We start from the raw sequence: 13,500 nt of genomic DNA, 5'->3' as shown, positions 1-13,500 counted from the left end.
TCCAATACATTGTTTTGTTTGGTATATTTTTACACTTCAGAAGTTGGTATTCTCATCTCTACTTCAGACAAAAGGGGATTGCAGCCTCAGAGCTTTCTAACACCTGACTGCTTTAACACTTTAATATGTGTGCCAGTTGAAAAGAAGATGGAGGAATGTGCCTGGGGTGTTTCTTGTTCTTCACATAGCAACACGTCAGTGTTCCTGTTACATCTAGTTAACATTCGCATATTTATGAATCCGGCAATGTCATTATGGGCAATCTGAAAAGACTATAACAGTGAGTATCTTGCTCCTATTGCGCTAACTGAATTAATTTCTTGACCTCATACTATATCCCTGGTTGGCAATTTGGCACCACATCCATCCCACTCCAGAAATACAGTCTGATAATTAGAATTCAAACTGAAGTGATTAATTAGCAGTTCGTGGCTGTGGCTTCTGACTGGGATTATTAACCCACAAGAGTGGTCTTCCACGACTTCATTATGGTATGGAGTGAGAACTGGTGAAGAATCAGTTACGCCATCTTGATGGAGCTCATCCAAAAGCTGAAAAAAGTGTGTTTTGTTACACATTTAGCATATTTATATATCCACCTATTTGTCTGTGGCTTATCTGTTTGGCTGTGGACTCAAGACTCACATTACCCAAGATATAAATCTTTCATTTATTTACTCCACTGTTATTATCTGTGTTTTCCATATTCTTAGAAGTCCTCGCACAAAGAAATATGAATCAATGCTCTCTATCTAACAACTTGCAATGCTAATCGGTTTTATCAAATGGGAATTGAGAAACAGCTGCACCTTATCTGTGATGAGCTCATACAGGGTGAAAAGGGAAAGCAGATGACAGGTCATGGAGGTCTTGGCAGCTATGGGATCATGCTGATAGCTGACTTGACACTGCTGCATCGACCTCCAGCAATTTAATGCAGCCATGAATAATTCCCCTCCCCATTAGTGTTTGTTTTCCCTGACAAAGAGCAGTCTGACATGTTACCATTGCAGCTCTTTTAAAGTCATCATCCCTACTCCCTGATTCAATTTCAAACTACACATATTTGTTTTGTACTCCCTGCTGAGGTGGTGTGAAGTTGTAGAGGCGTGAAGACGTTTTCTCTGAGCTGTGGAGCCTCTACATGTCTTGACAGTGCAAATTACTATGAGAGGACTGCAGATAAGAGGCAAAAGCATTAATCATTTGGTCTGGCTGTCCGTCGCACATTTCAGCCTGATGTTCTGGACCAACTGGAATGAGCAGAGGCCCAGCATCATGAGATCCACCTTAGCTGGCAACAACGTGAGGGTCATCATCAGCTCCGACATCCTGACCCCCAATGGACTGACCATCGACCACAAAGCAGAGAAGCTCTACTTCTCAGATGGAAGCCTGGGCAGGATCGAGAGATGTGAATACGATGGCTCCAACAGATATGTGAGTTTTTTTTTTAAATATGAGTATTAAATATGCAGGTCGAGGCGAGTAACAGAGCAGCTAGAACGGTCTAATGACTTCAGAAAGTTGCACCCCTTCATGGTAAATAGGGGTGGGACAAAATATAAGATAAATATCAAAATAATAAGATAAATAAGAGTATTTCGAGTTTGTATGCCTTTGCCTTTTCCAGAGTATACAGATTTTCCAGATATTATGATGAGCTTACAATTAGAGATATTTTGTTGATCTTACTATAAAGCTCTTATCGCAGAATCAGCTGCATCATGATATCATTGTTATTGTAGGTAAAATATCGTGATAGTATCGTATCGCAAGTTACCTAGTGATTCCTACTCTTAACGGTACTGCAGCCTTTAAAACCAGGAACATACAACACTAATGCCATGTCATCATATTCCAATATCCAAAACCCCAGTCTGATATCATAGTATCAATCTAATATCAGTACATCACTCAGCCATAACTGTACCTCACTGTCTTACCGAATTGTTCTCAATCTTTACTCAAGTATAATGAAATCGTCGTAATCAGATGACATTTTAAACCTCCTGACATTTTCTTATCTTTTGTTATCGATCTTTACTAATCACAATGCAAGGGCAGCACAAAATGAACAAAAATTGCCACAGTCCACTGCTTTCCAAAGACATTGAGCATTCAGTATTTATTTGTCTCTAACTAATCACAGAACCCAGTGTTATAAATAATTTCAATTTCTCCATTATAATTTAGCCTTGTCATGAACAGTACGAACAGTAAAAATTGAAGTTGTACCTCTTTGTATCATGTTCTTTGAACTTAGTGTTCAAAATGAATCAGTTAAATTTAATCGGTCAAAACATTTTTTTTTTTTTTTTTTTAAGAACGAGGCACCGAATCTCTTTTAGCCGGAGTATGTTTTGAATATCTCAAGGACCTTGTCTCTCAGTGATGGACATGTTCCATTCTGAAACATCTGAGACACAAGGGCACACGTTCTGGGACACAGCATCAAATTGATCTGCCCCTTTCAGCTGAAATGAACCAATTTTCTGTCTACCATATAATCTCCCGTCCCTATTGAGCTCCTGGGGACTTCAGCCTCCGTACAGGGGATAGGTTCTGAAATACCTCTCAGTGCCCTTTCTCATATTTCATCACTGAGAGTACCGATGGTTTACTTAATTATAGAAGTCATTTCCCTGCTAAAGTAAAGAAGCTCAGTGAGGGGGTTCTCATTTTATCCGTGAGAGGTTGCATGCATAATGTATTTTTATCCTGAAAATCCAAACTGGGTATGTATCCTTCTTCATCCCCTGCGTGTAAAGGATTACAGTACACTGTGGCCTTTTTTGCAATGGATTTCAATTTGTGCTTGACATGACCTCTGCGGCTCAGGACCTTGGCCCATCTCAATTAGTTACCCATACGTTTGCTGAGCGGGGCCACAAGGCTCGAAAAGTCCTCACCCTTTGGGTCCCGGCCTGCCCTTGCTGCCGTCTAGCGCCGCTAATGAAGGCTTTGCATTGAGACCCCTGCGGGTGCAGATTCCATCTCCGTCCCAATTAAAATGTGTAAATTAAAGAGAGATAGCTGATTGTCAACTGCAAATCACTTAGGCACTGCAGGGCGATGGGATTGATGGGACAACTAGTCCATTGTGTATGGAGTTGGCTGGAAGTGAACTGCAGCTGACAGTGTCCCCGTATGGATGTTGTTGTGTTTTTGTCCCTTCATGTGGCACATATCTGATGTTTTTTAATCAGTGTGAACAGTAAAAAACTTCATGGGTAAACATTCTTCAATTCCAGTCAGGACAGAATGGATAATGCAACACAAAATTGGTTCCCCAGGCATGCAACCTACATGCGAAATGTATTTGAACGCTCAAATCAGAATCTGTCACCTTTGTCAAACGAATACATAACCCATACATCAATCATCTGAGACAGATGCCCATATCTGTTCAATTTAGCCAGCATTAGCACTGAAGGCAGAGAGACAGACAAAACAATGATAAGGAACTTGCCCATACCAAATATGAAATGTGATGAAAACAAGTTGAAGATGATGATGGTACAGGTACAAAAATGAATGCAATGTCTTTTGTTGCTGTTAATCTGCCACTTCAGAGTGGTATCATGTACTGGTTGCATCCTAGAATAGATGTGAACAGCCATCAAAAAAAATCAGATATGAGCAGCAATTCTGAAGTGAGCACAAAGCCCTGTGGTGTGAACCTAGACCTATTGTACAGTGGTTGGAGTGTCCTCGAGGGCCCAGCTCCTCCTATTCACTGCAGCAGTGTCATTACATGCTGACAGGGAGGCCGCTGACAGAGAGGAGATGGAGCCAGGGTAGTGGCCCATTCCTCTGTGCCATTTTGAGAGTGGAGAGCCGTGTCGTTAACGAAACCAGAGCTCCTGAGAGGGAAATGAAGTACGTGTTGCGGGACGATGTCAAGGCATTTAGCAAGGAAAAGATAACCTTTTTTTTTTTTTTTTTTTTTCCTGCGAAGAGATAGAGAATATTAATTCAGAGCTACATGAAGACATTTCACTTTTGGTTAGTGTTACATAATTTATGTCAATGATCTACTGTACCTGGGTGTGTTAACGTTGCTATGTCAAACATAAGCATGGTAATGATGTAAGATGTATTGATATTGTTGAACTGTAATGGTGAATTGAAAAATCATGTTTGGAATGCATGCACATCCACCAAAAACAGGCCTGGCCAACATGTAACGCATGTTCGCAAGTAATTTGTTGTTGGCTGTAAACCTAATGTCTCCCAAATCTAATTTCCTATCAATATGTTCCATCAAACCCCATCTGGCGTCCTATCTTTCCCTCTCTCTGTCTCTGTCTCTCTGTCTCTCTGTCTCTCTCTCTCTCTCTCTCTCTCTCTCTCTCTCTCTCTCTCTCTCTCTCTCCCTTCCTCTCCCTCCCTCTCTCTCCTGATGGCCAGTGGTTGCTTGCACACGCTGGGCTCCTTTAATCAACACCTGTCCTATTAATCCCAGTATGGCACAGGGCTAATGCGATGCTGCTTACAAGCCTGTCCCACTAATGGCTGAGAGTACAGAGCTGCTGGAAGCCCTGATGCCCCCTCAGCCTGCAGAGTCCCTAAAGGAGGCATCTGATGGATTCCTGCCTCCCTGCCAATGACACTGTCATTTACTCCCCCAACATCTGGGTTAAGCAGTCATGTGGGCGGTGGGGGTGATGTGTTGATTAATGACTCGAAACATGATTATGCTTCCCATTTATTCCTAGGGCTCCGCTCAAAATTCTGTTGATGTTTCTTCCAAGTATGTTTTGAAAAGATAGCTTTGTGGATGTGGAAGTGCACACATTTACAGTGCAAAATGTACAGATTCCCTTTATGTAATAGCTGTGTCATCTGTGTCATTATATTTCAGCATTTAAATCTGGTTTCATGTGCCAAGTAATATGCAGTGCATGTGTAAAATTTGACCCTACAGCTTAAGGAAATGTAGTCTTAACATTGATGCTGTACTCTAAATTTTAGGTCATTTCTTAAATATCAGAGTACTAAATAACATACGAGCCAACAGGAGAGTATGATTATACTTGAAAGAGAAATGCAGCCTGATGAAAAGCAGGTCTGACATCAGTGCTCTGCTCTATAAATTGCAGGTCATAGTTAAATCAGGTCCAGGAACCTTCTTTGGGCTCGCCATCTATGGAGATTTCATCTTCTGGTCGGACTGGGCCCGCAGGGCAGTGCTGCGGTCCAACAAGTACACAGGTGGAGACACCAAGATACTGCGAGCAGACATACCTCACCAGCCCATGGGAATCATCGCTGTGGCCAGCGACACAAACAACTGTGAGTACACCAATGCCCAGAAATGAGATTAATTTGAATACAAATGGAAGTAGTGTTTGTGTTGTGTGTGCAAATGTTTGTCGTATGTGTGCAGGCGACTGTGTGCTCATGTGTGCATATCGGCACAAACTCACACATGTATGGTTATGATGTTGATGTGTTTAAGCAGAATATACCAAAATAAATAGGTTGTTACTACGGCTGGGTGGTGTATCAATATTGTGTTATGAATCTAGAAGTCATGTGGGATTTTGGATATCCTAATATTGTGACATACCATTAATGTTGTTGACTCCATGTGCTGCCTCAAAGATTTGATGAAGAAAGCTTTACTCACAAGCCTTCATGACAAACTCATGTTCCAGAAATGCCAGCAATTTTCGATCCAGTGGGAAAAGAATTGGTTGCATTGGGATCATGCTGTATAATCCAAGTCTGTGATATCAGTCATGTGATCAGTACTTACCAGTAATGATAAGTGTGAGCTTATTAAACTGCAAAATTGTAAAATTATTGATCCGTTTTTTTTCCACTGGATAAGAGATGGCTGTCATTTTTGGAACATGAATTTACCACAGAGGCTTTCTAGTAAAGCTTTGGGTTTGAAGGCACATGGTGAGTACTTGATACAAAATCATGCATTATGGGTGAAGTCTCTCTTTAAAGGCTGCATTGTAGTAAAGGGATGCAATTCTCTGAACTCAGTAGTGATGAGAAAACTATCTTGTTAATATCGCATCAAATTGCCAGTTGCCTAATAATCCTTACAGTGTCATCACAATATCAATATCGGTGTCAAAGATATCATAATATTTGATTTTGTCCTTACTGTCCAGCCCTAGTTCCTAGAGTATGCACTTTTTACTATAGCTCAGGGATAATGCTAGAGGAACCTGCTCAACTGAAAGGCTTTGTCTGTTTCATTTGGTTTAGTGAGGCCTGTGTGCAGTTTTGTTCCCCTCCTAGCTTAATGTTTTCTTGTTTTTTTTTTTCGTCTTCTACAGCGCTGCTACACTTGGATAACTCACAGCAAAGCATGTAAAAACACTTATTTTGATGTGCAAGAAAAATGGGAATGATAAATTAAGGTGGTCTTATTTAGCATGGGCAGAAACTTGAGTTTGGGATGTAATTAATAAAAAAGCACCCTATGTTGAAAAGGGAGTCTCTAAAGTGTCGGGTAGTTTCATTTTCAAGTAGGACAAAGGGAAATGGGCTTAAGCACGTCCCAGTGGTTTGACTCGGCTGCTGAGAGCCACTCTGTCTCCTCGATTATCTCGTCATGGGAAATAATCACAAATTCTACGACCTGTATCTGTACAGCCGCAACACTGTCATGTGAAAGGGCAGGCTGTGCAGGATTTAATGATGAGTTTATGGTTTTGGTCATTATATTTTTAACCTCTTGTGATATTCTCCTCTTACTGAATATTCTCACTTTGAATAATCAGACAAGTGGCTGAGCTTGGCTCTGCAGAACAGAGAAGTGGTTTCTTTTCTCATGAATAAAATACACACGGCTGGAGGGTAGGCAATAACAGAGGGTTTCCAATGGTCATGTATCTCTCTGGTGAATACAGGCCCTTCATACCCTATCTCTCGTTGCAAAACCTCTTCTTTACATTTTTTTTTTCTTATTGCACAGATCCACTGCTGACTTTTTTCTTTCCTGGGTCATGTCCTTACTTTGATATGCACACTAGGAAAGCTGTAGCTTTGTGCGCATCATGAAACACAGAGGTGCACGTTACTCCGTGGGCACAGAAAGCACAAACATGTCTCATTGTAATAGGTTTCCTCTGGTTGCATAGCAACAAAATTGAGCTCTTTTGGCTGCCCATCAGTGGACAGGATCATACCTGCTTGTAGTCAGTAACTGTGGGCCCTTAAGGATGGACAACCCTGTATTTGGTTGGGCTGGGAGGCCAGGACTGATGATTAGCACTGGCCACATTGGTCACAAACCACCAGTGCAACATTTCACCTGTGCTTATTAAAGGAATGATCTCTCTTAAAATACTCTAATACTTTTTTTTAAAAAAAACAACTTTTGGTAATGTTGAATTTCTGGGTCCGTTTTGCCATTTGTTGATTTTCTTATTCTTGCAAGGAACTTGTCAAATGTAGACAACATGATGTTGAATTGTGATAGGTTAAGTTTGTCTATCATGGAGCTTGATGGCAGAAAATCTTTCATCTATAACATCAAAGGTAAAGGTAAAGACAGTTTTCTCAGTCCCTCAGATACAAACAGTAAAGGTTCCTTTCTACAGTGACCATCTTTGGACCGACATTCAACAATCCTAGATGGAGAAACTCTCAGAAGAAGTAGAGATACCAATTTCTCCAACAACAGTAGCCACAATAGACTGGAATGCAGTGCAGCAACAAGACATTCTGTGTTTTGAGTAAGGGGCATTGGCCATGATTGGGCATTGGGTATTCTCCAGTGATCACAAAGTTGTTGGCTAGTTCCATTTATCTGAAAAATTTGCCAACTCTTTGCTGAAAGCAATGACTTTGTGCTTTTTTTCTGATGGTGAAAAGCCTTCTGGAAATCACTAACCTGAGTAAATGTAACAAGGCAGGTTAAACGGAGAATGGGAAAGGTAAATTTTAGCACTCTGTGGAACTACTGGAATGCACTGAACATCACAAATGGATGAGTATCAGACAGCGAGTTTTTCCTTTCATGCTGTTGGTCTATTTTCACAGGTGAGTTATCGCCATGCCGACACATGAACGGAGGCTGCGGTGACCTTTGCCTCCTGACTCCGTATGGGAGGGTGAACTGTACTTGCCGTGGAGAACGTGTGCTGTTAGACGACAACCGATGTGTGTGTAAGTCCACAATGCCTTTTTGAAACTTTCTCAAGGTAAAATCTTTTAAAATGGATAATTCTTATTAAAGACAATTTATTTGAACAGCAGGATCACACAGGTCTTAATTGGGTCAATGTATTTACTGTAAAAGCAAACTATCAGTATCAGCCAAAATTGGCTTTTAAAATCAAATCTATCTATCTATCTATCTATCTATCTATCTATATCTATACACACACACACACACGTGTGTGTGTGTGTGTGTGTGTGTGTGTGTGTGTGTGTGTATGTGTGTGTGTTTTAGTCAGATTTTAGTCATTATTTTGCATTAGTCTTTGTCCTTAGTCATTTTTGTCAGTTTAGTCAAATGACAGGACATTATTCTACAAGTACTGCTGCATTTTCTGAGCTTCTTTGGCTTATTGTTCTGACTAGACCTTCCTGCCTTGCATTAAGATGTAGCTCTTTGCTCTTTATCAATATTTTGTTTACTAATATGAAAGTGAACATGATTTTTAGCGCTCTAAAAATGTGTTGGCTAAATGAACACTGATATCACAATAGGCCAGGCATCTCACAGCCAGGTTTCTCATAAGTGGAGTGAGATAATGATAATTGAATGGTAATTGAAAATGATTTTGATAATTAAGTGATAATTGAGCTTATCTGGGTTATTCTACAACAGTTATGACACAGTTTTATGTGTGTCAACCCAACACCAGGTTACTTGAGCAACCAGGTTAAAAAGAATGGAGTTCAATGTGAATGTAAACACAGTCACTGATGTAACCTATTTATATAGGAAGTCTGTTGTCTATATACAGCCTTATGGCTTGATTTGATGCACTATGACATGCAATTGAGTTGAATGTCATATCCACTCACTCTCATGCTCATGTTTTCTTCTGCAGCAGAAAATTCCTCCTGCAACATCCACTACGAGTTTGAGTGTGGGAACGGAGAGTGTATTAACTACCAGCTAACCTGTGATGGAGTAGCCCACTGCAAAGACAAGTCTGATGAAAGATGCAGTACTGGCGGTAAGGAACATGCCAGAGCACTGTTTAAAGCACGGTCGGATCAGAATTCATCAGAAGTAGATTAAGTGGATAATCCAGCAGCAGTTTGAGTAAGGTTTCTATGCTGATGCATAAGTAAATATATTTATTTCTTGCCCATATTAAATACCAAATACTGTTCAATCATAATGTGTGCTAGCAAATGTAAAAGGTTTTGTTGTTTGTTTGTTTTTTTTACAATATTGAAATGTTAAAACTACATAAAATAAAGAGCAGTACTTTTGTACACCTACAGATAGGACAGGTATGTGGGAGAAGACCATTGATTTGAAAAAGATGGAACAACAGTCCACTTTGTTTGAAGTCAAAGATATTTAATAACAGTGTTTCGGCACACAGACATTCATCAGGTTGAGAGATCATCTTAAATACACTGGTTGACCCATGTGGACCAATCAGGTTGCACTAAGGACTGACATCACCCATTGAATTTTTTTATGATACCCACATGGACAAATCAGGTTATACTACAGATTGGCATCACTCATTAAATAATCAAGTATGATATACATAAAAACATCATGGCATCATAGGCCTACAATATGAACCTGAAACAATATGTGACTTCAAATACCAATCATATTATGTGGCATGAAATGTTCATAGTCATAATGAAGAAATGCTGCCAAATCAAGACAAATGTTTAAAATTCAAGGCTGTTTGGAGCTTGACAAAACTGTCCTCTAGAGTCTGTCCCTGGACAAGAAAACAAACAAAAACAAACAAACAAACAAAAAAACTAAGTTAACAAAAGTTTAAATCGTAGCACAAAAAGATCACATCAGTGATCTATTATGAGGCCATAAATAGATTCACATTAAGAAGTAGCTCATCATTCAGGCACTTGGGACTGCAAGGTCTCTAAGTTGAAAATTCAAAAAACATCACGATTTTTTTTAATAGCAAGTCAGCAAGCTATAACTATTATGCTTGCATTCCTGTACTGGTGTCAAAGTCCAACATACCGGTAGCAGCTAAATAAATCCACATTCACATGCTGTTGAGTGCGAATGCTAGTCAAATGGCTTCAAATGATACTTTTTGCATACCTAGACCGTACCCTGATGAAAGCTCATTCAAGGTGATACCCGTCCAAAAGTTACCTTTTTAGATTGACAGTGTAAAATAATGACTTTTAATCTGTCTTCATCACAAAAGAGTTTTTTTTAACCCCCTTCAGTGTAACATACATTTTTGTAATGCGTGTTTCTCAGAGCACCTGTTGATTGCTTTCTGTCATAGACATTTGTTGCTCTCCCAAATCTGTTTTTTTTTTAACTAATGTATTTATGCATGTCAATGTGTGCAGACAACAGGAGCTGCAGGAGGGGTTACAGGCCGTGCTACAACCAGCGCTGTGTGGCCAACAGTCGCTTCTGTGATGGGATCGATGACTGTGGGGATAACTCAGATGAAGCTTTCTGTAGCAGTGAGTCTGCGCCGTTTGATCTGCTGTTCAATCCGCCCTGCCTCAGAGGGCATGATCCCACCTCACTAATGCTAATGCTAATACTGAACGTTAGGCTACATGCTGCGCTAAGCCTTTGCTGTCTAATGAGCCCCAGGATCACACAGGGCCTGCAAACTCAAAGACAGACTCTCCACCCTCGGGAAACCAGCCTTTTGAGAGCTGGGACAGTGCTTTCTGTCTAAATTGTTAAGTTTCCCTTCAGTGTGGCCAAATTGATTGAATATTGTTTTGACCTTGAGAGCAAAAAAGCTAGTGCTCTGTGTTTATTGTTGTTCAGTCAAAAGCAAGTACTTGCAGGCATTTTCAGTTATTTAATTTCCCCATCATTTTCAGTTGTTTTGCTCTGAAGTGGTTGGTCCTATAATTGAAACAATTGAAAGGTGTGTTGTGGACTTTACAACTGAAGGAGACTGCAAGGTTAAAGTAGGGCTTTCATGATTAATGTGGACCCTCTCATAAAGGAAACTGGGGTTTTAGGAAAGAGCTAATCTCTCTATGATGTGTCTTGCTCGGAGCATGCATTCTGTTTTTAATGGGACATCAACAATAGCCCTCGTTCTGTTACCATTAGAACATTTAATTATAGTATATATTAGGAAATAAAATGCAGAGTGGTGAAATGTTCAGGGCCATTGCACAGTAGATGGTAAATGAGCAAGAAACCCTAGTAGCCTCACTCTTAACTGCACACCAGACATAATTTGCTCGTGCAGAGCACTGAGGGCCATGACATTCATCCATTTAGCTGAGGTTTCAGCACCGGTGGTCCGACTGCACACATACTGTAACTCATCACAGCCCTTTCTGACTGGCAGTCTTCAACCTGGAGCTAATTTTCATTCATCCCTAGACAGAGATGCTAAATATTAGTGCACAAGCTTTACCTGTAGCTGTCTCTGAGTGCACGGCTCGTTCTGTTATCTTTTTGAAATGCTAATTCTGTCTCCCAGATGTCACGTGTGGCTCATCTGAATCATCGTGCCAGGATGGGAGCTGTGTACCCAGCTCAGCCTGGTGTAACCAGGTCATCGACTGCGCTGATGCCTCAGACGAAAAGAACTGCAGTAAGTCCTTCTGACTGTGCTTTGCATTGCAAATAAATAAAAAAAAATGTCAACAAACAGCCCTACCTCTGACGGATCAATTGGATTCAGTGACTCAGATCTGTGCCTGTCACTCGTTCACATCAAATCCAGTCCCTCCCTCAGCACCATGGTGCCAGACAGTGATTGCAGTGCTGTGTTTTGTATTCAGACCACACAGACTGCTCCCATTTCTACAAGCTGGGTGTGAAAGAGAAAGGTTTCATCAGTTGCAACTCCACCTCACTCTGCATCTACCCGTCATGGATCTGCGACGGAGCCAACGACTGCGGAGACTACGCCGACGAGACCAACTGCCAGGGTGACCCCCCTCCCCGCCACCGCCACCACCTCCCACCCCCCCACTCCCCACCCCACTTCCATGCACATAGAAAGAGACAGATCACGAGAGCCAGCTTCAATTAGAAAAGACTTAAGAGAGTGTTATAAACCTTCCAGATCTCATTTTCGGAGGTGATTAGGACAGCAGAGTTAGAGATTCAGAGAGAGCTTTGGCAAAGATAATGACCTCAATCATCGCTAATTCCCAGAGGACTGACTTCCTTTTGTTGTCCGTCCCAGTTTCCCATGGGCAGAAGTGTGAGGAAGGCCATTTTGCGTGTCCAAGTGGAAACTGCATCTCCAGTGTGTGGCTGTGCGACGGCCAAAAAGACTGCGAGGATGGGGCAGACGAGTTCCAGTGTGGTAAGACTCCAAGCATGGTGACACATCCTGCCACACATGAACAGCTGCTACACACTCGGCTGAAAAGAAGCTCTGTTTCTTGCACAGGGCAGAGAGAGTCAGGTACAGAGTGCTGTCAGCACAAAGATATTTTTCATTAACAGGAGGCTATAAATTACCAAAGTTTTGTCAGTTGAATAGATCTAGGCCCAGAGCAAGGACTGTGAAATACTATATAGTGTAAAAGGAGAGACCAAAAATGAAGAAGATAATTGTTTGTCAGGTCACCAGACCATATCTCTACACTTTACTGTCCTCCCACTCATTGTCTTTAATAAGATTTGTCAGCCAGAGTGAAAATTCGAATCTACTTTCAACCCTGTGTTCAGACTGAGGATGTGGAAAAGGACACTCTCACACTCTTTCTCCCTCTCTCTCTCTCTCTCTCTCTCTCTCATATTGACATATATTCCAGTGTAACAATTAATTTGTGAGCCATCAGTCTTTGCCAAAGGTTCTGGGAGATAGAAACATGTGGGTTCATCAGAAAGTGGTGACATCTGAGAGGATTACACATCATCCTGCTGCTCCCCCTCTTCCCTCACCAGAGGCAACAAGAGCACTTTTGCCCATGCTTTGATCCTTGCTAATGTATGCATAACTTACCATGACAAAATAAAGGTCTCTTCAATTAGATAGGAAGACCATAATTAAGTCATGGTCTGGATAAATATTATTTACCATCACACCGACGGCATATCTGTTCATGTGTCATTGCCTTTGGCATCAAAGCAAAACAAAGTGGGCGCTCTAATGTACATGGAGTGGGTATGCCTGATGGTGAGCTTCGTCACAGCGCTCACAGGAGAGAATACACTTAAGCACAAGGTAATTAGATCTGATGGCACAGCCCACACACACACACACACACACACACACACACACAATATCATTGCACTTGTACCTGTCTTTGAGCTAGCAGCCCATTGTTCCGGCTTGCCCATTAAAGTGGAAGAATTCATGACACACTTTGCAATTAGCCCTGCTGACAGTGGAAGAGTAA

At 41.2% G+C, this 13,500-nt stretch overlaps 1 protein-coding gene across 1 annotated transcript in view; it reads left to right on the top strand.

The window, feature by feature from the left end:
* The window catches only part of lrp1bb (low density lipoprotein receptor-related protein 1Bb), a 278,342-nt gene that overhangs the window by 221,735 nt on the left and 43,107 nt on the right, over nt 1–13,500 (top strand). The window contains exons 43-50 of the mRNA XM_030080256.1: nt 1,236–1,440; nt 5,106–5,298; nt 8,014–8,139; nt 9,033–9,161; nt 10,510–10,629; nt 11,622–11,735; nt 11,926–12,075; nt 12,336–12,458. Coding sequence (XP_029936116.1) covers nt 1,236–1,440; nt 5,106–5,298; nt 8,014–8,139; nt 9,033–9,161; nt 10,510–10,629; nt 11,622–11,735; nt 11,926–12,075; nt 12,336–12,458 — 1,160 coding nt within the window. The remainder of the gene's footprint in view (nt 1–1,235; nt 1,441–5,105; nt 5,299–8,013; nt 8,140–9,032; nt 9,162–10,509; nt 10,630–11,621; nt 11,736–11,925; nt 12,076–12,335; nt 12,459–13,500) is intronic.

The sequence above is a fragment of the Myripristis murdjan genome, chromosome 21, assembly GCF_902150065.1.
Source record: "Myripristis murdjan chromosome 21, fMyrMur1.1, whole genome shotgun sequence".
NCBI lineage: Eukaryota > Metazoa > Chordata > Actinopteri > Holocentriformes > Holocentridae > Myripristis > Myripristis murdjan.
This window is presented reverse-complemented; position numbering and strand designations above follow the sequence as displayed.